Source organism: Ochotona princeps, chromosome X, assembly GCF_030435755.1.
Source record: "Ochotona princeps isolate mOchPri1 chromosome X, mOchPri1.hap1, whole genome shotgun sequence".
NCBI lineage: Eukaryota > Metazoa > Chordata > Mammalia > Lagomorpha > Ochotonidae > Ochotona > Ochotona princeps.
The window spans coordinates 95,302,011-95,327,686 of NC_080865.1; the positions used below are offsets into that span (position 1 = coordinate 95,302,011).

At 46.3% G+C, this 25,676-nt stretch overlaps 1 protein-coding gene across 1 annotated transcript; it reads left to right on the plus strand.

The window, feature by feature from the left end:
• Positions 1–644: 644 nt before the first annotated feature.
• ZIC3 (Zic family member 3) lies at positions 645–7,687 on the plus strand. The gene is made up of 4 exons (XM_004587749.4): positions 645–713; positions 3,434–4,651; positions 5,762–5,925; positions 6,719–7,687. Exons 1-4 carry the CDS (start codon positions 680–682, stop codon positions 6,896–6,898), a joined length of 1,596 nt encoding a protein of 531 aa, XP_004587806.2. The 5' UTR covers positions 645–679; the 3' UTR covers positions 6,899–7,687.
• Positions 7,688–25,676: the final 17,989 nt, after the last annotated feature.

Genomic DNA, 25,676 nt, shown 5'->3' on the forward strand with positions numbered 1-25,676 from the left:
AGTTGCCCTGCCCAGCCCCTTGGTTCTTTTCTCCACCTGAAAAATGGGGGGAAAAAAGGAGAGCTTTCCTTTGCTTCACTCTAGGCTGTGACTAAGAAAAACTTCTCCTTTTCACTTTCTTCCTTGCTGAGCTGTTTGGCAAATTACCTTTTGGGAGGAGGGAGAGCGGAGAGCGGCGTGTCAGCAGAAAAAAAACTTTTTTCTTCCCACAGTGGCAGTGGTTTGCTTTGCGGAGGGGTGGGGGTGGAAGGCTTTGTTGTCATCCAAGGTAACTTGCTACATCTGCAGAGATTTCTATTTCTACAGCATAGAAGGGTATGCCCACCCCCTCCCGCCCAAATAACGAACCCCCCACCCAATGCAACCAAAACCGAATTTCAAACGGTCAGCCTCAAGCCTGGTGTTTGCAAAGCCCCAGGCTCCTGTTTTCCGGGGAACCTGGGAACCCAGCACCCCACTGAGCGATGATACCCCCTCAGAGCCCCACACTCCCTAACTGCCAGGCAGCCCCTGGGAAGGGCTCCACCGCCCAGGGTTTTGGCCTGGCTGATGCACCTCAGGTCTGCCCCTTAAACAAGCATCACCCCACCTCCCCACTTCTCGGTTGATGATCTAATTGAATTATGCCTTTTTGTTCCAGGGACTACACAGCACGTGCTGGAGGCAATTAATTATCAGAATGCGGCCGTATCGAAAAGCACCCTGGGCACTGGGTAGGTCAGCAGTGGTAACTCCCTCCCCCACCCCAGCGCGCTTGCGACCCTCCTGCACGGGGGCATGCCAGGCTGTCCCGGACTGGCCCCTCTGCAGCCCCTAGTCCAGTTGTCCGCCCAGACTACTGCTCCCACAAGGTCCCAATTCTGTGGCTGCCAGGTGGAAACTCTGGCATTGGTGCTGACCCAGCCAGGGCTACACAGCCTCTTCCTCTCCATCTGCCAGCCACCAGAACTGCGTCTCCCCCAGACCTGCTCAGTGAGGAAATCCAAACTATTCCAAACTATTTCAAATCTACTTGCCCAGAGGCCATGGGGGTTGATGGGAGTGAAGGAAGGTAGCTGGAACAAGGAAATAAAGAGTAAAGTGAAAAGAAAGGAGAGGGGGTTGAGAAAGCAAAGAAATCCTCCCTTTTTGTAAACCTGACTCCAGGGAATCCATTTGCATGATTTAAGCATATTTGTCCTTTCCTGAACACCCCCTCTCTGCCTCTCCCCCCCATCCTCCAGTGAGCTACCCTGCAGCCATACTTGGTGAGATCAGGATGTTGTAATGTAACCCAACAGTTAACTCACCTGCAAATCTGGAGAGAGAGCTCTGGATTTGGAGAGAGAACTGGGGTGTTTGATGAGAAGGGGAGACTTGGTAAGAACTGCTAGCAGCTGCACTTTCCACCAGCAAACTGGCAGAGCAAGGAGGTGAAGTGGCCAGGCCAGGCAGATCCGGAGGACAGGAAGTGGACGGCTGCAGTTAGAAAGTGCTACCCAGGCTGTCTCTCTCACAGCCTCTGAACTTGATCAGTGTTCTGTTTCATACAGGGAGATGGCTGTGAGGCTGCCCTAAGCATCCGAGCCTGACGCTCTCCCGCTCAGGATGGGACAATCACAGCTATCATCTCTTGGCCTTTTCATTCTCAACCTCCTGCATTCTTCCCAAATGCTTCGCTAGAGCAAGAGAGAGAGAGCAAGAGAGAGAAAGGAGCATTTTATAGCTAGGTCTTAACCTGGTCATTATGTCCAGAAAAATCACCACACACAGCCCTGAAAAGTTAAATCCTTTAAGGATGAGCCGTCTGGGAAACCGCTGTGTGCTTCTACCAGTAGGAGTGCAAGGGGCGGGGAGGTGGGGGTTTCCATGTCACAGGTTCCCATTTTGCCACTTCAAACTTGTTTTGCTGGAAAACGTTTAGAATTCTAAAGTGATTTGGAAAGCACACTGATACGTGCGTCTTACGTCTTTGCTGTGAGTTCAGTGTGCTGTGTGAATGTGCTGCTTACGATTGCTTTTGTGTGCGTGCATGTTTGTTTCTGCTTTTCTCTGTGTGTAAACGTCTGCTTGTTGTGTTTAGTTCTGTGCGTATTGACTATGTTGTGCATGCTAACTTGTGTGATGTGTATAGTGTGTTTCGTGCAGTGTATTTGTTTACTGTGTTACTGTTACGTTCAGGTTCTCTAGTCTGCACTTGTGTTCAGTTATGTTGTCTATGTTTGCAGGGTTGTGTGGGTCTGGTGAGCGTGGGGAGGGAGGGGTAATCGGGCAGCAGCGAGTGCAATTACTACTGGAAAAGTAAGTGGTGAACGGCAAGTTCTCTAGAGCGCAAACGTAAGTATTTGAGGTCTGCCATGAGTGTAATTTCTTTTGCTTGGGCCTGGGACGGTTGCCGGCATCCTGAGGCAAGGACAGCGACGGCAGTCCGGCGTCTCGAGGCCTTCGGGACTTGTAGTAGCTTAAAGGGCAGATGTAACCGCTGCACAGAAAGCGCCAAATTTCAGCGCTCCGTCGGGGATCCTGTACCCTGCGGCTGCCGGCTGCGGAGGGAGCAGGCTCTCAAGGTGAGGATGCAGCGGGAGTCCCAGCCTCACTGGACGGACAGACGGCGCCGCGCCGACAGTAGAGGCGGGACGATGGGACCGCTCTTCGCAGGGAGAATAGTTTGTTTAGCTAAAGCGGGTAAAGTACGCGTGAGGGGTGCTTGCTTGTTTGGGAGCTGGGACATAGCCCAAGCTGCAGCCCGAGAGAGGCCCGACTGCGCCCCGCTGCAGGTCGGCTCAAGCTTGGCCCCAGTTCCTCGCAGCCGCGCAAACCCTGCGGAGCCCACTCGCGAGTGCCGCCGCCTCACCTGCCAGGCGCCCGGCCGCTGCCCAATCAACGGCGGTCGCTCGGCCGCGGCTGCCATATTTCCCAGATCCGTGCTGCCAATCATTGTTGTGACGACCAATGAGAGTTCGGGCCGGGGGTCAGGTGACCGCGGGCCAGTTGGTTCCCCATTGGCGCGCGCTGCACGGCCTCCCGCTCGGTTTATGTGCAAGGAGTGAGTGATTGACTTTATCAGTCCAAGGACATTACTCTGGAGGCAAAGAGGCTGGGACTAGCTCGGCGAGAGGCGAGGATCGAGCGTGCTTATAACCAGCTCACCGCCTGCCAGCCGCGACCCGGCGGCTCTGCCACACGGGGCAGCCCAGGAGAGAGACCGGTAGCCAGGGAGCCTCTTGGCCCCGCGGCTCGGCGCTCTCTGGGAGAAGAGGGGTGCCCGGGACAGGATTGGCAAACTCCGCCCTCCGCTTATTATTTAGCTTAGTTTCTTTGTGCGCTCCAGTTAGTTTGCTAAACCAGATCTAGTTCCTGAATCTTTTCTCCCCCCCCCCCTTTGCTGCCTCCTCCTCTCCCCCTCCCCCACCCACTCCTCCTTCTTCCCCTCCTCCCTCCTATCCCTCTGCAGGAGACTCTGGCAGCTACGGAAAGTTGCAGCCCCTGGTAACGCCTTGGGGTTCTTTGAGCAGCATCCCACAGCTGCCAACCCTCTCCTGCGGCTGCACTTCGGAGAGCTGCACCCTCTCTCAGTTAAGCCGGATCGTCGGTGACCACAACGCCCCACCCATGACGATGCTCCTGGACGGAGGACCGCAGTTCCCGGGGCTGGGAGTAGGCAGCTTCGGGGCGCCGCGCCACCACGAGATGCCCAACCGTGAGTCAGCTGGCATGGGGCTGAATCCCTTCGGGGACTCAACCCACGCGGCTGCCGCAGCTGCTGCCGCCGCTGCCTTCAAGCTGAGCCCGGCCGCGGCGCACGATTTGTCTTCTGGCCAGAGCTCGGCGTTCACGCCGCAGGGTTCGGGCTATGCCAACGCCCTGGGCCACCACCACCACCATCATCACCATCATCACCACGCCAGCCAGGTGCCCAGCTACGGCGGTGCTGCCTCCGCAGCCTTCAACTCTACGCGCGACTTTCTGTTTCGCCAGCGCAGCTCTGGGCTCAGCGAGGCGGCCTCGGGCAGCGGGCAGCACGGGCTGTTTGCGGGTTCCGCCAGCAGCCTACATGCTCCAGCTGGCATTCCTGAGCCCCCTGGCTACTTGCTGTTTCCTGGGCTGCATGAGCAAGGGGCCGGACACCCTTCGCCCACTGGGCACGTGGACAACAACCAGGTCCATCTGGGGCTGCGTGGGGAGCTCTTTGGTCGCGCCGACCCGTACCGCCCGGTAGCCAGCCCGCGCACGGATCCCTATGCGGCAGGCGCCCAGTTTCCGAACTACAGCCCCATGAACATGAACATGGGCGTGAACGTGGCGGCCCACCATGGCCCGGGCGCCTTCTTCCGTTACATGCGGCAGCCTATCAAGCAGGAGCTGTCGTGCAAGTGGATCGACGAGGCTCAGCTGAGCCGACCCAAGAAGAGCTGCGACCGGACCTTCAGCACCATGCACGAGCTGGTGACGCATGTCACCATGGAGCATGTGGGGGGCCCGGAGCAGAACAACCACGTCTGCTACTGGGAGGAGTGCCCCCGCGAGGGCAAGTCCTTCAAGGCGAAGTACAAACTGGTCAACCATATCCGTGTCCACACGGGCGAGAAGCCCTTCCCGTGCCCTTTCCCAGGCTGCGGGAAGATCTTCGCGCGCTCTGAGAACCTCAAGATCCACAAGAGAACCCACACAGGTAAGGAGGAAGGCAGGCGTGGCGCCGGCCCCCGAGTGGACTGGGAGCTCTGGGGGGAGAAGGGGTGGTGGCCACGGAGAGGGGCGGCGCCCCGCCGAGGCCGTGCCGAAAGGAGCGCTGTCAGTGCCCCTGCAGCCCTCCCCCCTCCCGCCCCCCATCGCCTCTTCCCGGGCCGACGGCTCCACGGTCTCGCGAACTAATTGGGACCTCCTAGCACCCAGGAACAAACTGGTGCCGCCTCTTTTTGTCTCCCTTTCTAGGTTCCTAAGAAGGGACTCGGAATGTGTTGAGAGCGTATTGCTTACAGGCGATTTAGCTCTCCGCACACATTCGAAGAAGGCCACCATACAAATGCTAATGAAAACTAACTTTCCTCTTACTTCCGCTCTTTTTTTACATTTGATTGGCACATCTGCTAATTAAATGACTGATACTTTTGTCAAACTATTTTTATTTGGAGTTCCAGGTTCAATTCAGTGCTCCGGGAGGAAAGCTGAAGTATAGAAAAGACACCACGGTTTCGTGGCTTGTTCAGAACAATTCAGAACATCTTGTAAAAAAAAAAAAAAAACTGTAGCGCCTGGATTGATATAGTTTTCGCTTTTCCAACGTTAAATACGGCTCCCAAGGGCTTTTAATACTGGGCTTAGCAAAACCATTGCATTTGAAAGAGACAAATTAAAAGGTACAAAGAAGCAGCTTGAGTAGGGTTGTCTCATCACTGGCCCATTGTCCCTGCTAGATCGGTTGTGCCGAAGTGCCGGCGGAACTGGTCCTCACAGTGCGATCTTTGGGCCAGGTGGGGACGAACCACCGTTCAGAGAAACTGCCCAAGCGCCTGGGGCTTCGCCGTCCTGCCAGAACAAAGGGATGCTGGAGTTCTGGGCCGATCCTGGCCCAGCCCCGTCCCGGACCATCACCGCTTAAGGCATCACTCTACCAAACGCTCTCCATTTTTCTCCAGGGAAAATAGATGCCGCGGCCGCCCGCAGTCGGCGCTCCCTCTCCGGGAAAACCGCCCGCCAGGCGTCCACTCTTCGTTGCCCGGCTTTGGGAAACTCTTAGCCCTGACTGAATTTTTGCCCTCCTTTGCCTTTTTGCCTTTGGCAGGTGAGAAACCGTTCAAATGTGAATTTGAAGGCTGTGACAGACGCTTTGCCAACAGCAGCGACCGCAAGAAGCACATGCATGTGCACACCTCGGATAAACCATATATCTGCAAAGTGTGCGACAAGTCCTACACGCACCCGAGTTCCCTGCGCAAACACATGAAGGTAATTACCTCTTTATTAGCGGTCGGCGGTTTGTAAACACTCGGCCCTACAGCGGGCCGAGGAACGGAAGTGCCCACTGTGGCACATCTACTATCCTCCAGGTTCAATCCGATTTACTCTAGCGGTGACACCTTGAACACATTTTGGGGACCCGGAGGGTGGGGCGAGAGAGCAGAGTTGGGAGGAGGAGGAGGAGGAAGCGCAGGGAACAGTCTGTTGTTTAACTGGGAAGCTCTAGCCGAGCTCGCCTAGCTGGAGGTTGCAGCGGCTTCTCTTTGCCGGCTCAGCCCGCGGCAGGAACACATTGTGGCCCCACAAACCCGAGGGTGGGCGCTTCATTCGTCTTCTAGCTCCCGATAAAACAATAGGGCCAAGGAGCAGGGTCTGATCCACCCTCCCCCCCCCCCCCGCTTGTCTAAGACGTCCGCGGCGCCCAGCACCTCTGTGCCACCCTTCTTTGGACCTGCTTTCCGAAGCTGAAAGTGATTTGGGGAAAACTGGGCCCAGAGCGACTATTTTACACAGCCCCATCAGGCTAGCCACTTGGAAAGCACTTTGGAAGTGAGTGGCTCAACTAAAACGGAGTACTCTATTCCCTTTGCTATAATGCCAGTGGTCAGACCGTAGCTGGGTTGTTGCGACCCTTGTCTGGGTTTTCCAGACATCGGTAATACGGAAATTTTTAATTGGGTCACTGGGCGGTCTGTTAGAGTGCTTGAATTCTGCTCTTGTTTTTGCTTGTACGTTGCCAGTTGGAATTATATTCATTATAATATATACATGTTAATTTTAGGTCCATGAATCTCAAGGGTCAGATTCCTCCCCTGCTGCCAGTTCAGGCTATGAATCCTCCACTCCACCCGCCATAGCTTCTGCAAACAGTAAAGATACCACTAAAACCCCTTCTGCAGTTCAAACTAGCGCCAGCCACAACCCTGCACTTCCTCCCAATTTTAACGAATGGTACGTCTGAGGACAAACACAAACACACACCCTGTTAACAGTAGAACGGACCAAATGCATTTTACAAAGGAAACTGAGACCAATGAAACGGAAATGGAGTTTTAATGCAAGAGGCTATACATAGGGCTACATCTTGTTCATTGCAATTGTCCAGGAAGGTTTTGGGCAAGATCCAAAAGTAACCCAAGCCCTTTTCTCAGGATAAGAAAATGTTTTGACATTTGAAGGATTTTTTTTCTTTTGCAAAATCTTGTCACTGTTTTTTCCTCCCCTTCCTCTTGCTCTCTGCACATTCCATCCTTAAACTCCTTAAATTCATTTAAATGCTTGTCCTGTTTCTTGAGAGGAAGTTACAGAAGGCTTGGTGGTGGTGCTGATGTTACCCTGATGGAAATTCTTCGCCTTAGTGGTGATTGTTTAAACTCTCACAGTCTTAAACCGTGCCAAAGTCCTGTTATGTCTTGAACTTTTCCTCAAAGCATTACACTTGTGAATGTATCTTTGTCTAATGGGGTCGAAACTGTTGTTCAGTATTTTTTCAGGCTGAGGATGTGATGTTACGCTGCACAGATTGTGATGTTTAGTATACAATTGCCTTTTGTAATAACTTTTCTTTGTAAATACATATCCATTGATGCCATATTTATCGTTTGTAATTTAATTATTGCTACAAGTGCCGGGAACTGAACAATATTTATGGAGAAATGTTTTCTAACAAATTCTGTACAGCTTTTGATTATAACTGCTTTAGCATTAAAAGTTTATTGTTTTGAAAGACGAACACAGAAGTTACAATTTTTGAACCACTGACTCGGTTCTCTTGTAACAGCCTCCTTTATTCAAAGAGGCTTCGTGAGCAAATTCAGTCTTGTGTGTTGGTATTTATAATTCACGCAGATCCCTTTTTTAATTGTTAAATTATTTTTCTATTGCAGTAGAGATTCCTTACTGTGTCAGTGTCCATCTGGAAAGACCCTCCTCTCTTTAGGTCAGATGGTTGTTTAAATGAGAGTTTAGATGTTTGTCCTGGATTTTTGGCATGCAAATCAAATACCAATGCAGTTAGTGGCCATGACATCTCAATCTTGTACTTCAAAAAGTGAGAGGCCGGATTTAATCATCCCTAGCCTACATATATAAACACAAGGTAACCTAACGAGTTTTCTGTCCCTTGGTTCTTTATTACCTTACATGAAAATGAAAATTGTGGCAGGATGCATGTCTGTTCTATCTAGTCACCCATACACCTATATATATGTTTGTATCTATGATTTATCTAATCTGCCTATCAAAATATCTAGCTATCTATATATTTTCAAATGATAGCACATGTCTGCAACAGTGGTGATGAGGAAGGCCAGTTGAACAGTGCTTACTTATGGTTAAAGTGCTTCTTAAAATAAATGTAGTCCATTTAAATTTTGGAAGGCAAAGGCTGATTTGTTTGCTGTATATAGTTCAGTTCATAATTGGCACGATTATTCATAACATTTATATAGCGGTGTAATAACTGCAGCCGGTCTGATACATTGTGGAAAGAAAAACATTTGCAAAATTTGTATTTTTAAAGTTCATGGTTTGTAGGCAAAGTTGTTAAGAGCATTGTTTCCATTAAAATCAATAACAATGAAAAACGGTTGTTTGCTTTGTGATAAAAATGTTAACAATCTATTTACTCTTTACTGAAACAACTCCTTTGGACAAACAGTTCTTTTACAGTGGTTATATGGCAAAGAAACTGATGTCTATTTTGGGGGTTGGAGTGGGTAGAGTAATGAGACCTTTTTTTTTATTAGGGTGCTGTTTTTTATTTGAGAGCCCAATCTCTGTGTGAATGCCAGAAAGGTGGAGATAAGGAATTGTAAAGTACTTAGAAATGTAATGAATAGGCTTAAGTACCTCCTTCTCTTTAAGGGGCAGCGCTCTAGGTTTTTTTGGTGGCAGTCAATTTGGTATTTAATCATTCTCAATTCTAGAGCTTTGTTTATTGTTCTTTTTGAAAAAAAAAATAAAGCCTTGGCCCATTTTATTTATGTTATAACATTTTTGTATTTGGTGCCCTATTTATTTTCATGTTCCATAAATCAGCCTGCTGTTGAAATGCTTAGGGAACTGATGATTAAAAGAAACTTGGATTCCCTGGATGCAGTTGAAGCTATCTAGTTTAAGTTATGTGCTCATCTTTGTCGACAGATAATTATTGACCGTTTCTAATTGCAAGTTGCTTTGGAGGCTTTTTTCCCTTTGGTGGAGGATGGTGTCTTTCGATTTGAATTCCAACAACAGATTGGGATGACTATGCATGTAATCTGAGCAGGTAATCTGGTCAGTTTACTAGTCCCAGTTTAGACCTTCCAAGCTTGACCTTGACATTGAGAGTACTAGACTAGCTTCCTATCTGGGGAGCTTTCCTTCACTTTCAAACCAGAGCTCATATTTAAATGTTCTGGGTTTTCAAGAGAGTGTAGATTCATAAATACTGGCTCTGAATGTGTACCACTGGAAAGCCTAAATATTGTTTTCCTTCTGATATACAGTGAATTCCCACAATTTCTCTGTTTTGTCTACACCCCCAGTCCAACCTAACCTAACCCGGAAGAAGAATGATGGATTGGGTGCAGGTGTCACTTGGAAACAGGCTTTGCCCAAATTAAACACATTATGTAACTCCTCAGGGGATCCCCAAGGGTTTTTGTTTTTCTTTTCAGTAGTTTTGAAATTTTCCTACTGTAAAATTTTAGGGTGATGTATTATAAATGTCTTAAGAGTGGAAGACTTCTGCTAACAGTGATATCTGCTGGTAAGAGAATTTAAAGCTTTACCCCCTACTACCTCTAATTCAGGTGTAGCATATCGCATAATTAGATCTTCCACCATTGTCATCTGTATAGCAAAAACAACAAAAAAATCATCGTGGTAGAAAACTCTGTATTTTTTTTTACAAATTTTCTGTATGTAATTTGGCTCTGAAGTACATATTTATGTTCTTGAATTTTCAGTCAATAAAGTTAACACAGCCACTGCCTGAAAAAAATATATAAGAAATGTTCAAGCCGGAAGTCCAGGCTAGGTTCTTCGTCACTTACTTGCCATGTTTCTTGCTGCACCTGGTAGAAACCTTTGTTTTAAAGTCCACTAACTTTTCAACACCGAAACTAGCATACAAAGAGAATCACCTATAGAAGAGGAAGGCAAGTATAGGCTGAGGCAAGGCAAGCCTCGCTCCTTCAGTGTGGGAGGTTCAAGAGCAGGATCCGAGCTGCGCGGGGGTTGGGGGGGCGTGGAGACCAACATGGATGGACTCACAAAGCGCGCGCGCACACTCACACGCGGGAAAGTCTGGCTTCTGGACGTGTTCGTCTGTTCCCCCGCCCCGCGTTGATGTCCGCTGCTTTCCCCACGGTTCCGTCTCCCTTTTTTCCTTCCAAAAGATCCCACTATCCTCAGCAAATGAGAAAATGTGTAGGAGCATTTTAACCGAGTTGAAGCAAGACGAGCCCCTCCCCTGCAGAGCGGATCTTCTGGCCTCTTGTCCTCATCTACCAGTTGGGCTTTGGCCAGGCAGGTCTCGGAAGTCGGGACACCGGCTTGACTGGCCCCTGGCCCCTCATCCGCGAGCCTAGGGTCCCTGTCCACACCAAATAACTGCAAGTCCTTGTGCAGGCCTGAGCCAGGGGGAGGGGACCTCATTTCCTAGGGTCAATTCTCTCGCGGTTTCTGCCCGCTGACCCTTTGACCTCCACCTACAGGGCCCTTGGCGGCCGTAAGCCGGAGGTCGCCCGGGCTCCGAGGACGCTTCGCGCCCCATCGCCTCCCGGCCTCATTAGGACGGCGGGGCTGTAAAGCAGGAATCGGCCGCTGCCTAATCCGGACCTGGGGTCAATACGAGCCCAAACAATGGTGAGCTCCGAAGGCCACTGCGCAGCACAGGCCGCAAACTTTGTGTTCGTTTTGTCTAAGGCGGTGGGGGTGGGGCGGTGGGGAAGGTGCTGCTGTTCATGCACCCTCAAGGCAGCTTCGCCAGTCGGCGTGCACTCCGCGTCCGTCCCCTCTCTCGACCCTCCGGTCTCTCATCACCTGAGTAGGAGGGGGCGACGAGGCCGCCGTCCTGATTGGCGACCCGCGCAGGGGCCCGACTGGCTGCCCGAAGGAGGCCACCTCTACGCCGGGAACCCACTTTGAAGTGGGTTTTTAGCAAGCACGTGTTAGAGCCGGGCCAGGGCTGCGCGGGGACCCGCTGGGAGGAAAGCGGAGGCTCCGGCCGGGGCCCCAACCCCTCCCCGACTCCCCGTGGCTCCGGCCTTTTCATGCCGCGGCCGGGGGCCGCTAGATCTCCCCCCACACACCCGGAGCACCGACTGCCGCGCCGCGCGCAGGCGCACAACTCGCAGCCGTCGGGTCAGATTGTGCTGCGAGGGGGTAGGGGGAGAGTTGAAAGCAGCTTTGCAGCGCCCTGGTATCAGCTGAGGCTTGAGGGAAAGAGAGGATTCGAGAAGGGGGGTTGGTTTTGGGGCGGCTCTGGAGTCGCGAACATGGCGGCCGGATGCGAACCCCCGCTGCGCGCAGCGAAGCCCAACCCGAGGGCTGCGGAACAGTCCTGTGCTGGAAACTCCTTCGCTCTAGCGATGGAACGCAAAATTGTTCAGAGACGAAGCATGCAAGTTTTTTCCCGGGCATTCTCCTGGGAGACTCGTCTGTCTTTATAAGGGTTGGGGTGCCTAGGAGTCCTGGACAGAAAACCCGCTCGAGGCCCCCTCACTCTCCCGGCCTGTCTTAAACATTTCTCCCTGGCTCTCGAGTCGGAGCTGCCATGGTGAATTGCCCCAGCTGGGATTCCACTGCAACTTAAGAGTTCCTAAAAATGCGCAAGGGTGGATACTGTGTTCGCTTCCCAGGCCAGTGGTGATCCCGTAAGCGGGGTAAAACGTAGCTACCATTTCCAAATAAATTGTCCCCGGTCTGTCAACATACACTGCAAGTTCAAGCCCTAAACATCTCATTTCAACGTGAGCGTCTGAAAACACAGGGGTTATGTGTTGTATGCGCTGGCGCGCCTCAGTTACAAAGCTTACCTTAAGGTCAAGAAAGAAAGCAAGCCACAAGCCCGAAAACTTTCGTTCATCTATTGCTTCACTGCATTAATAACCTTACAAAAGCAACCCCGGAACTCTGGGGTCTCGAGCTCCAGTTTTCCCCGCTGGGGGGGAAAATGCTGTGGATTCACCTTACGGAGAGAGAAATCTGCTATTTAAAGGTGCGGTGATTGGCCCCCAGCTTCTCTAGGCAACTCTTCCAGGTTGCGTCTTGGCGGGGACCAGCAGTAAAGGCGGTGCTCTAGGGGTTGCCCCATGCCATTTGGGCTCCTGAGGGTGTGGGCCAGTTACCGAGGGCCACCTTGGGACGGGCCCCAGGTGGGTGGGCAAGTCATTAGCAAGACTGGCCCAGATCTGGGGTGGGGGGAATCTGCAAAACAGTGCCTTTATCTTCCAGAGGACAATTGATGGGGTTGTCTTTCCTCCTTTTCAGTGCACAAAGCAGATCGCTTTGGAGCAAGAATTTGGACTATGCATTTAAGTTGTCTCGCTTTGCATTGGAAACCATCGGGCAATTAAAATAAGCTTGCCCCGTAGTATTTTGCGTTCTTTTCTTCTGTGTGATTCCTGCAAGTCAAAGAGATTGCAGCCTCTGCAGCAGTTTGGAAACTTATTTTGAAATTGCCACCAAGCATTTGTGTTTTTTTTTTTTTTCCTTTTTCTGTGGGTGAAATTTCCTTCCCAGTCCCAAACACTTGCCCCCACCCCCTGCACTGGGGTAGCATATTGACATCTTTGGAGAAATCAAAGGAAATAAACGGTGCTTGCTGTATATTTTATATTTCCATGCTACAGTTTCGAGCCTGAGGTTTGAACCTTTTTCTTGTCTAAATCTCTCGGTATTAAAAGCGTGGGGGTAGGAGTGGGGGTTCATTAAACTGAAAAAAAGAAAAACCCTCCAGCCTGTAGTTAGATAGGGATATGGCCCTTTAAGAATGATAGAGCTCCGAATGTTTCTTTTAAATGGACTTCAAAATCAAACGAAAATGCTTTGGCTGACTGTTTCCCCAGGATACCTGCAGTGTTCTTTGGGCCATTTGACATGGCGAAGTGGGTTGATTTTCATAGGAGTTAGGTGAATGGAATTTCTCAAAACCTAGGCAAGTGATGAATTAGTAGGGCTCTTATATTTGTTTGAGTGATGACTTCAAAGGACGCTGCTTTTCTCACTGAGCTGTGATTTCTATCATAACTACTGAAATATACAGCTTGGAAAACACTAAGTTTGCAGGATGCATTTGAATGGAGATGATTAGAGACCTTGTGTTGCTAGTAACTTTTAACAGGAGCATAACTTCTTTGAATATCGGAAAAACTCATTTCCGAAAAATTTTTAAAACTAACGAAAATGTCCTCATTTACAAAGCATCCAGCAAACCCAGAAATTTTGTTTTCCATCTTACGTTCGTGCTGTTGACTGATGTTTACTGATGGACGCATAGAAATCTAAGTCTACATTAACTATCAAAATAGCTTGTGCCAGATGTCACGTTTGTGTTTGATCTCCTATAAGGTGTATATGTTGTCTAATGGGCCTTAAGAAAATCTAACCTGTGTAAAGAACCATTTGATCAGAAGGTGTTAAAAATAAGTGATTTCATCTTCTTTTTTGTTTGTTTGTTTCCAACTAGCAACTAAAACAACATATCCACGTACTATTTTATGACATTCTTCTAACAAAAAAACTTAAAAAAACCTGTGGCCTGTCTTGACCTATCTGCAATTCCCTTTTTTTTTTTTTTTTTTTTTTTTTTGCTAGTGTTGTCCTGTCTCTAATTCGTGATGAACTTGATACTGACGTTGGTATGCGGCAGCCAGCCCTGCATAACTCTCCCTATCCTAAATGCAGGGTTAATGCTGTACCTACTGTGCAAGAAATGATTTACTGATGAGGTTTCAAAGAAAATCACATCAATTTGGATGTCTGTTACCTTGAAGTGATCATTTTAAAGAGTAGTAACTTCTTCCCTAGGTATAAAAAGACTATTTTCTTCTTTGGGTATATTTCATTCTGTGTTGAGCAATCATTTGTGAAATGGAAAAGCAAAAAATTCCCCCCTCCAATTTAGTACTTTTAAATGGGAAGAGGGAGGTGAAGTCTGGCCTGATTCCTAACTCAATCTGCCTCGTTTGGATCTCGCTGAAAATCTTTCTCAAATGTCTGCATTCCACATGTAGAACTGAAAAGTCGAAGATTCAAAATGCGAATGCTTGCTTTGTTACTTTCCTGTTTGTATCAAATGTCAGTACCCAGCATCCCTACAGTTGTTCTATGACAAATAAAATCTTTGAAATTATTCTTGTGATTATTGTTTTATTACAGTAACAGCTCTAGCACAGCACATGCATAACCCTGATTAACCTGTTGAACCGTGACAATTTGTATTCCACGCATGTTTTTCATGTGGTAGCTGGGCTTTTTCATTAAGCAGTGATACTGGTGGTGGTGTCATGGTGAACCCTCTGAACATACCCCAAACAATGGTTTTGAGCTCCGGAGCTGAGGGCCAGAGCCTAGGGAGGGCAGGCGAAGAATTCAGAGCCAAGGATCCACTGGGGCTGATTGGGAGGAAGGAGTGGAGGCAGGAGTTTCCAGAGGGAAAAAAATTGCATTTGAAGCTGCACTATTTAATTGAGAAAGTGAGGGAAAGATTAAAAAAAAAAAAAAAAAAGCAAAATGGGCCCGGCAGCGTGGCCTAGTGGCTAAAGTCCTCGCCTTGAAATCCCCGGGATCCCATATGGGCGCCGGTTCTAATCCCAACAGCTCCACTTCCCGTCCAGCTCCCTGCTTGTGGCCTGGGAAAGCAGTCGAGGACGGCCCAATGCATTGGGACCCTGCACCCGCATGAGAGACCTGGAAGAGGTTCCAGGTTCCCGGCATCGAATCGGCGCAGCACCGGCCCGTTGCGGCTCACTTGGGGAGTGAATCATCGGACGGAAGATCTTCCTCTCTGTCTCTCCTCCTCTCTGTATATCTGGCTGTAATAAAATGAATAAATCTTTAAAAAAAAAAAGCAAAAGATGAAAAGGGCTCTCTGGCATCCAGAGAGGGGACACTGCAGCATTGCATCGTATCATGGCACATATACAGTGTTCAGAAGCATGAAGTGCTTCTTTGGGGTAGGCGTCTTGGCAACCATTGTTCAAAACAGTATCGTGTGCTGGCATGGTATGTAGGCTAAACTTCCACCTGTGGCACTGGCATCCCATATGGCTGCTCTACTTCTGGATTCAGCTCCCTGCTCAAGTCTTTTTTTTTTTTTTTAAGATTTATTTATTTTTATTGCAAAGTCAGATATACAGAGAGGAGGAGAGACAGAGAGGAAGATCTTCCGCCGATGGTTCACGACCCAAGTGGCCACAATGGCTGGAGCTGAGCCAATTCAAAGCCAGGAGCCAGGAACTTCTTCCAGGTCTCCCACATGGGTGCAGGGTCCCAAGGCTTTGGGCCATCCTCTACTGCTTTCCTAGGCCACAAACAGGGAGCTGGATGGGAAGTGGAGCAGCTGGGACAGCAACAAGCACCCACATGGGATCCCGTCATTTGCAAGGTGAGGATTTAGCCATTGAGTTATCATGCTGGACCCAAGTTTTATATATATGTATACACACACATACATATATAATTTATTTGTATATATTGGGTCCAGTTAAATATATATATTAAATATATATCAATATATATTATATATAATATATATTAATATATATATTTTTAAGAAAACACAGCATCATGAAATATATGTGTTATTAAACCACAAGTCATTAATTAACTGCAATATTGGAGACCATGAAGACACTTTGGAGAGATTCTTCCAACTCAAGACACTTGATTCCTCATCTTTAGTTTTTTGAAGATTTATTTATTTTTACTTGAAAGGCAGAGTTACTGAGAAAGAAGCAAAGATTTTCCATCTGCTGATTCACTCCCCAAATTGCCATGATGGCCACAACTAGGCAGGTCCTAAGCCAGGAGCCAGGCACTTCCTGTCCCCTTACCACCAGTCTCCCAGATGGGTGCAGGGGCTCAGGGATTTAGTCCATCCTCTGCTGCTCTCCCAGGCGCATTAGCAAGAAGCTGGATCAGAAGTGGAGCAGTTGTGACTCTCACCAGTGCCCTTACCGGATGCCAGTGCTGCAGATGCCATCCTAAATTTAACATCTGCAATCTAGCATGATCTGTAAATGGCTGGTCATCAATCTGTTTATTTGGCATGATGGTGCCATGATGAAACAATGTGAAATTGCAGCTTGAATAGACTACAGTGCTATTGTCTTTCAGATCCAGTTTTATTAAAATGTTCAGTAAGAAGGCTGATGATATTGTAAACCTTCAGTAGTGGGAGGAGAGCTCATCTCCCTCTCATTCCTGCAGTTCATTGACATAAAAAGTAGGAGATTGCACCAGTTAGAAAAAGACTACAATTATTTGATTCTCTGCTCCCTGAGACCTGACATGTTTCTATCAACCATGAAAATGTTGGTAGAATTTTTGTGTTTTGTTTTGGAGAACAAAAACTGTGCTGTTGTAGGTGAGCAGTGGAATACTAGAATGGGATTGTTGGAGAAGCCCTTGGAAAAGTAATCTACAAAGTTGGGCATGAGCTAGCCACACCATGGTTATGGTACCACCTAGAGTTGTTTCAAGGACTAAACCAGAAACTATCCCTAAAGAACCTGTCACAGAGCACTCCTTGAGCAAATGTCAATTCCCTTCTTTTATTCTTGCAGACAGCTACAGTCTTGTTGCTTTCGGGTCTCTCCCATTTTAACATTATGGACTATTTTACTAAATACAAACAATGGTTTCTACTGGGGTGTATATTAATTCAATTTTCAGGAACTAGATGGAGATTTGGGGCATCTAAGAAATACTGCATTTCATAAGCATAATCACTACTCAGGCATGTGGGTTTATGAGCATAGCTATGAATATTTAAACACATACAATTAAAATGTTATTAAATGCCTGCTTCTTATCTTCCATTGAATAGACTTATACTTAGATAGAAGTAAGCTGTGTGCTTAAAATCTGTGAACAGGATAATTTACTGTTTTAATTGGATATAATGTTTTTCTTTCGTCACCAGTCTGATTCCTATATTAGAATTCAATGATAATTTGACAACTTTAAATTGATACTCACACGTAACCAAAAGATTTAAACTTCTGTCTTAAATTATTCAGTTTTTCCCTACTAAATTTATGTTAGTATTATGCTAGAGTGACTGTAGAGTAATGAGATGGATTTTATTGTGGAGCCTGAACATAAAACCCTGCAAGCAGTTCCCAAAGAGCAATTCCGAAATATTTTGATCAATATCAGCAGTCTTCGAACCAGTTACCCCTCTCCCTCCCTGGGTGAGGGCTTCATTTAGGTGTGGGACAGCAAAACAAACAGCAGTCACCAGTCTTGGTACTTTCAAGCTATGCTATCGGATTTCTTGATGTTTTAACAAGCACCCTAGTTATTTTATTTTGTGCTAATAAAATGGAGTCTTCACTAAAGACTTTGCAAAACACTGGACTAGGACAGGAAGAAGCACGATTTTCAGCTGTAGATCTCTTATTCAGTAAAACAAAACAACAGCCTGGCACGGGGCTCTTCCCAGAGGAGCAGACTGAGTAGGAATCTGCTTCCCACTGATTCGCAGACTGGAGGCTTCCCAGCATACTGAATGACAATAATGGCTTTTCTTTGGAGACCTAAGAATTATTCCTAAGCATTATTTCTTTCTTCCTTTCTTTCTCGACTTTGTCTTACATTTCTTCCTGACCCTTTTCCAAATATCCTGCACTGTCAAAGGGGTAGGGGTGGGGAGGAGAGGGGAGAGGACAGGAGTCAGCCCTGTAAAACTTAATGTGAGTCTTCACTGCTTGTTATCCAGAAAGAGCCAGGTACTGGGAAGGAAAATAGATGTCTGACTTGCGCAGTGCTGTGGGACCACCTGGCCAGGTCCTACAGGTCACACAGGACATCACATTAGGGTCCAAAGGACCTTCCAGGATGATCACACAGCTTCTGCCCATAGAAGGAGTGGGAGGAGAACATGCTCTTAGACACACCCAGAAATCACTTGGTCTGGCCCTGCCAAGGCAACTGCAGGCTAAGTTTTTTTTTTTTTTTTAAGATTTATTTATTTTTATTGGAAAGGCGGATATACAGAGAGGAGGAGAGACAGAGAGGAAGAGCTTCCGTCCAATGGTTCACTCCCCAAGCGACCAAAATGGCTAGAGCTGAACCAATCCAAAGTCAGGAGCCTGGAGCTCTTCCGGGTCTCCCACATGGGTGCAGGGTCCCAAGGTTTTGGGCCATGCTGGACTGCTTTCCCAGGCCACAGGCAGGGAGCTGGATGGGAAGCAGGGCTGCCAGGATTAGAACCGGTGCCCAGATGGGATCCCGGCAAGTGCAAGGTGAGGACTTCAACCACTATGCTATCGTGCTGGGCCCTGCAGGCTGTTTTAAATTACTTATTGTGTATGCCCCTCATACACAATAAGAAGGTCCCCATCCCTGTTTACTAGAGTCTGAAGTGTTTCAGTGCACAGCATTCCTGCTCTTGTCGCCTGTCATTGTACTTCAGTTGGGGGAAAATCTGACTAACAAACAAAACAAAACAAAGCAGGTCATCAGAAATTTCAGTTGTGAAACCACAAAAATGTTATTGCCAACAGTTTCTTCTACAGTTGTCCCAGAGTCAACAATACAAGGCTATTGTTCATGGTTAATGCATTGTAACATCTTGCTATAAATCCCTTACATAGACATGGTTTACAGCGGATTCAGCATTAGCATCAGCCAGCTACACTCATATCCTTGTAGCTAATCACCATCAGAGGAGGTCATTGCGTGGCTAGCTGATACGGTTTCTTTGGAGGCCTGACTATCCCTTACAAAAATTATTTAGTCACACTGAGATGTCATATCTTATTGGCTGTGATGATTATGTAATCAGGTGTTTCATTAACTTCAGACCAATGACATATTAAACCAAGGTGCTCATTTAAGCAACCTGAGTGTTTCCAATTGACTCCTCGCTCACCAGGGTCTAGCTGCCATCATGTTCCACTGTGTAATATGTGTACATCGAATGCTAACAGCTCAGGTCCTTCCAACAAACCAGGTCTTTGATACAGGAGTCTTTTGAAGTCATTCTGCACTTGAGCATTTCTCTTTCCCTCCAGCACAGCAGTTGTGCCTCTGTACATCAGACATCTATCCCTTATCATTATGGAGGCTGCCATGGTTTTTGAGTCAGATTTCCTTGTGTCTCAGTCATGGCAAGTGATCTTGCTTCCACTGGATGGTGAATGCCGATGACTGCCACACAGTCTGTAAATCTAAAGCACTAGGTTGCACTGTGAGTGTGAGACTCTGGGGAAGCAGTCTCACAAGACTTTCCAACAGAATACTATCATGAAAGAGAATGAGTGGGAGAGGGGAGTGGAGTCTGAGTTTGGGACAAACAGTAGACATCTTTTGTGTTGTTTTTTGCTGTATATTTTGAAACGTCCTACCACCTTCACAATGCTGGAGAGCGTCAGTTTTAGTCATTGCTCTGAACTGATGCAATGAAAACTCACATGGCCCAACTGGTAAACATGGATGCAATTCGTTGTTTAAGGAGCCCTGCTTAACTGCATAATTTGTTTCGATGCATAAAGCTGAGGAAATCTTAATCTGTAGTTTGCCTGTGTCTGGATTGCATGCATCTGGCTCCATTAGATTCCCTGTAATTGCATACTGAGTAATTACATAATGCAGCTATTTTAACACTGAATTTAAGCCCAAATGCTGTTATTAACTGTGTAATCACTTTGGATAAGTGTATAACTGGAATTTACTACTTGAAATAAGAATGGAGGACATTAACCATTTCCCCATTTTAAGAGAAATGAAAATGTCAAAATACCTTCAAATTACGATGGTTTTCCAATTGGTCAAATATTAAATTGGAAACTACATTGCAATGATAAATGGCAAACTTTTAAAAATTTATTTATTTTTATACGAAACTCAGATATACAGAGAAGAGGAGAAACAGAGAGGAAGATCTTCTGTCTGTTGATTCACTCCCCAAAGTAGCTGCAATGGCCGGAGCTGTGCCGCGCCAAAGCCAGGAGACAGGAGCCTCTTCTGGGTCTCTCACATAGGTGCAGGGTCCCAGGGCTTTGGGCCATTCTAAACTGCTTTCCCAGACCACAAGCAGGGAGCTGGATGGGAAGCAGTTCATATCCTGGCACCCATATGGGATACTGGTGCATGCAAGGCAAGGACTTTACCCACTAGGCTACTGCACTGGGCCTGGTAAAAGCCAAATCCTGAGACAAGGCAAATATTTTGTCAAATGTGTTTCCTGCTTAAAAATGTTGTCAATTGGGCCAGGCGCCGTGGCCTAGCAGCTAAAGGCCTCACCTTGAACACACCAGGATCCAATGTGGGTGCCAGTTCTAATCCCAGCGGCCCTGCTTCCCATCCAGCTCCCTGCTTGTAGCCTGGGAAAGCAGTCCAGGATGGCCCAAAGCCTTGGGACCCTGCACCTGCATGGGAGACCCGGAAGAGCTCCTGACTCCTGGCTTCGGTTCGTCTCAGCACTGGCCGTTGCAGTCACTTGGGGAGTGAGCCATCGGACGGAAGATCTTCCTGTCTCTCATCTTGTCTGTATATATGACTTTCCAATAAAAATAAATAAATCTTTTAAAAAATGTTGTCAATTAAGCATTCATATACAGTATAAATATTCTAACTAAGATTAAATCATTTGTGGAGAGTGCCATGGCTTAACAGACTAATCCTCCACCTTCAAGCACCGGCATCCCATATGGGCACCGTTTCCTGTCCTGGCTGCTCCACTTCTCATTCAGTCCCTTGTTTGTGGCCTGGGAAAGCAGTAGAGGATGGCCCAAAGCCTTGAGATCCTGCATTTGCGTGGGAGACCCGGAAGAAACTCCTGGCTCCTGGCTTTGGACTGGCTTGACTCTGGCAGTTGCAGCCATGTGAGTAGTAAACCAGTGGATGGAAGATCTCTCTTTCTCTCTCTCTTTTTCCTCTCTTTAACTGCCTTTCCAATAAAAATAAATAAATTATTTATAAATTAAATCATTTTTAAAAAGATTTATAAAAGTATTTATAAAAGTATGTGTTTACTATGGAAAGGTGGATATACAGAGAGGAAGATCTTCCATCTGATAGTTCACTCCCCAAGTGGCTGCAACAGCTGGAGCTGAGCCAATCCGAAGCCAGGAGCCAGGAGCTCTTCCAGATCTCCCACACGGGTGCAGGGTCCCAAAGTTTTGGGCCGTCCTTGACTGCTTTCTCAGGCCACAAGGAGGGAGCTGGATGGGAAGCAGGGCTGCCAGGATTAGAACCGGCACCCATATGGGATCCCATTGTGTTCAAGGCGAGGACTTTAACCATTACATTATTGCGCCGGGCCCAAATTAAATCATTTTTAATGGTAATTGTGTATTTCTTTTTAATCTGCATGTGTTTCTTTACGTGTATAGCCTTGGACTTGTTTTGTTAGGCTTAGGCATTTATAGATTTGGGAGTTTGCACTGATTGAAGCCTACTTAGTACATATGTGGTGTCCAACAAAAGATCTATATCCATGCACATGTACATAACATCATATCCACATTAGGTTTCAAGTATGTGTTCATTGTACTCCACCCTTTAAAACGCAAGTCTTGTAAATTCATGGAAGGGGAATTTTTAGCTAAAATGAGTTATTGAATATTTCATCAGTGGTAGAAAACATTATAATTGCTATGCTAAGGGTATATCAAGTAACTGAAATATTTATGCCTGTTTACATATATGGTCTGGAAATGAAAGAATTGGAATCTTGCTGACTTTTGAGAGTTAGCTTCAGGTTTGTGTGATTTGTATGTTCACTTTGCTTTTCAAATGTCAAAGGGTTGAGGGACGCATTTGGTGCCACTTGATGGCTACGACACTGCTGGCCAGGTGTACATCCCCTATCAGAATGCCTGGCTTTCAGCCCCTTTCCCCCATCTCAACTGCAATTTCCTGATAGTGTGTGCCGTGGAAGACAACAGATGATGGCTCAGGTGCCTGGGAACCTGCCATTCTGATGGAGGATCCAGAGTGATGCAGAGGCTCCTGACGTTAGCTTTGGCCATCCTTGGCTATTGCAGGCATGAAGCCCGGAGATGGGAACTCCAGCCAGGTGTCTTATGTGAGAGGCAGGGGACCAAGTCCTGAGACAGCCATCCACCACCTTCCCAGGAGCAGCAGCAAGAAGCTGGATCAGAAATGGAGCAGGCTGGATGTGGGCTGGAATGGTTTAACCTGCTGTAGCACAATGGCCTCCCTTTGGGATCTTCCTTTTAGACCACTCTTCCAGATGAATATGAATGTATACGAGAGTTTTAGAACTACTTGTATTCATAAAGAATGACAAAAGTTGAAACTCTTCACTACCAATTTACTTATTGCTCCCCAATGTTATTATAAAACAGTATTTCGAAATCATCAGTTTAATCAACAAAATTTAAAATGAGTTTTGTGTAAGTTCTTTCTTTTTGACTTAATTTTACCAGTATATACATGCCAATGATTTACAGACTCTGAGATGTGGGTTTCAGAACAAATTGCTATCTGCACCCAGCAGGTGGATTCCTTTGCATGTGTTGCTTTGATTTAACATTTGACTTCAATGCAAAACTCCAGTCTTTTTGTAATTCTGATCATTTCACATTCAATACACCAAAAGTCCTCCTCCATTTTCCAGGAGCTTTTTGTGTCAGTGATCATGATGCATTAAGAACGGTAACATTATAGGTACTGTGCACACTTAAGAATTCCTAGCACTTTCAGAATCAGAAAATAATGCCATTCTTGTACTGTAATGAATAAGAACAATTCACCCTTCCTATAGTTCCCTTAGACAGACATTGCAACAGCATCCATTGGAAGCAAAAGCCAATTCTAAAGTTAACTTCTGGCATTATGGCTGCTAAATGATTGTTTTTCTATAATATTAAAAAAAAAAAAAACTACCATGTGGATGCAGCAGAGAGAAATGCTTGGTTCATCTCTATTTTGTATGCTACAGAATTCTTTATTTTGAATCTTTTCAATACTCGCAGTTCCAACTAACAATGAGTTACTTGTATGTTCAAAAATTTCCTTTTAAAACTTCAGGTTATTTTAAGCACCATTTCTTTCTTTCTTTTTTTTTTTTTGAAAGATTTTATTATTATTGGAAAGCCGGATATACAGAGAGGAGGAGAGACAGAGAGGAAGATCTTCCATCTGATGATTCACTCCCCAAGTGAGCCGCAACGGGCCGAGGCGCGCTGATCCGAAGCCGGGAACCAGGAACCTCCTCTGGGTCTCCCACCCAGGTGCAGTGTCCCAATGCATTGGGCCGTCCTCAACTGCTTTCCCAGGCCACAAGCAGGGAGCTGGATGGGAAGCAGGGTTGCTGGGATTAGAACCGGCGCCCATATGGGATCCTGGGGATTTCAAGGCGAGGACTTTAGCCGCTAGGCCACGCCACCGGGCCCACATTTATGTCTCCAAAGAATCGGTGCTAGAGCTGCCGGTTGCCTCCCAGAAAGTTTGTTTTGTTTTTCTTTAAGTCACAATGTAGGCAGATGATAGTTTTGTCATAAAGTGTTTGATGAGCCAACTATAGATACTAAAGGTCCACTGTGCTGCCTGGAAGTGGGAATAGCAGTGGTGGAGATAGTGGAAAAGACGACTACTTGCCTGACTTCTTTGGGATATGGGCAGGGCTGGGGAGAATTCTAAGATTACAGTGCACCTTGAGCAGGGATGCTGGTGTGGGAGGCAATTTTTAACCACAGGTGGAAATAAGGAAGAAGTGGTCCCTGTATTGGTATTGGTAAGGGGGAGGGAATCTTGTAAAACAGCATCTTCTGTTGTTAGAAGCACACTCCACCCTCTGCTCCTTTTCTGTTTTACTTTGAAAAGCTCTGTCTTATCTCAATTTAAGGCTTTGGGTTCCATGTCAGATATAATATTGTCCCCTCAAAGTGGATAATGACAGAGCGGAAGAGAGGTATTTTAGTAGTAATCATTTATCATTCACTCCAAAAAAATAAAGCTTGACTCAGTTTTTATATTTTTTGTGTTAGTACTAATCAATCATTTTTCACTCAAGCAAAATAAACCTAAACTTTCAACTTTGTATTTTTGATCTAGGTACTCTGAAACCACACCTCCTTTCCTCCCAACACGCATTAATTCCTGTCAAGCCTCTTCTAGCTTGAGGATAAAGCACGATAATGTTTACATAAATAGCAGTTGCAGAAAATAGGCAAGGCTAGTATGAAATCAGGAGGAAAGCCATATTTTTATCTGTGGCTTGTGGCTGTTTCAGCTCTTAAAAAAAGTTACCATTTCCTGAGAACTTTCTGAGTGGATTATTTACTGAAATGTCGTTTGCTAAATTCAGCTCATCTAATAAAAATATCCCAACCTGTAGCATTTTCAGCTGTGCAGATTCCTAATTTTAGGCCAATTCTCTACATCTTCCAGTCTTTTATAACCTTTGCATGTTAATTTTTGTATTTGTCAATGATACATTTCCTACTAAAAATGTCAGAACAGTTTTTAATGAAGAGAAGAGAATAAATGCGACAAATGGACTAAATACAACAAACTTGGACCAAATTGCAATGACTGCTGAAGTATGAGGAGATGTTAAAGAGAATGGAAGTATGAGAAACTAGGATTTTCTAATAACTTGGGAACTCATTTCTAAATTCTTGGGTATTAAAGATACAAGTGAAAGCCTACTTTTACAGGCTGCAATTATGAAATCTTGTCCGCTGGATTAGGGCGGCAGCTGATGGCTAATATTGTAAACTGGTCCCTTTCTCAGTAGAGCTGCCTTCAAGGAGTTTTCATTGGTAGTTTGTGAACTTCCCTGGATTTTTAAAGACTCTCCTTATTGTTCCATAAAATGCAATTTCCTTTTGTCTTTTCAGTCTCTTTTCTGCTGTTTTCAGAATAGGGCTTAAAAGTAAGATAAAAGGCCTGATACTTTCCATCATAAAAAGTTGTAATGACGGGTCTCACTAATTAAAGTGTAACAATAAGAAGATTAGCTTTTTCAGTTAGCTTTGTGCTGCAACTATACAGTATTTTCAAAAGCCCTAACACAGAACATATTGGAGTACAACATCTTTAAAATGTAAGTGTTCACACATGGATTTGATTATAACATGCACACCAAACGAAGGCCTAGTACAGTAGGGCTTCCAGAGTGCAGTAAAACCAGAGAAGGTTCCATTGCAGTACAAACATTTTGGTCCTAGCTATGCTGCTATTGAACAAGATCATAGAGAGATTTGGAAGGGTACATTGTATGGAGCCAGGCCCTGCGTTGGTTATGAAAAAGGAGGCTGCCTCTGGATTCTTTGGTAACAATGAAGAAAGCAGAACGTATGTGCTTTTTAATACCTCTGTTTCCTTCCCTCCATGGAAGAGCACATCTTCAACCCTGTGTTAATAACTAAAGTAATCGTCCCTTCTTGTGGTTTCCACACCACCACAATGTGCTTAGTGCGTTACGGTAACACGCATCTCAAGGGGCTAAGCATTTGAAGCTATTAAAAGACATTTGATGTGTAAAATACGGTACTACACAGAGTCTTAGTTCCTTTTTTTTTTGGTGTGTGTAGGAGTCCATGGGATAG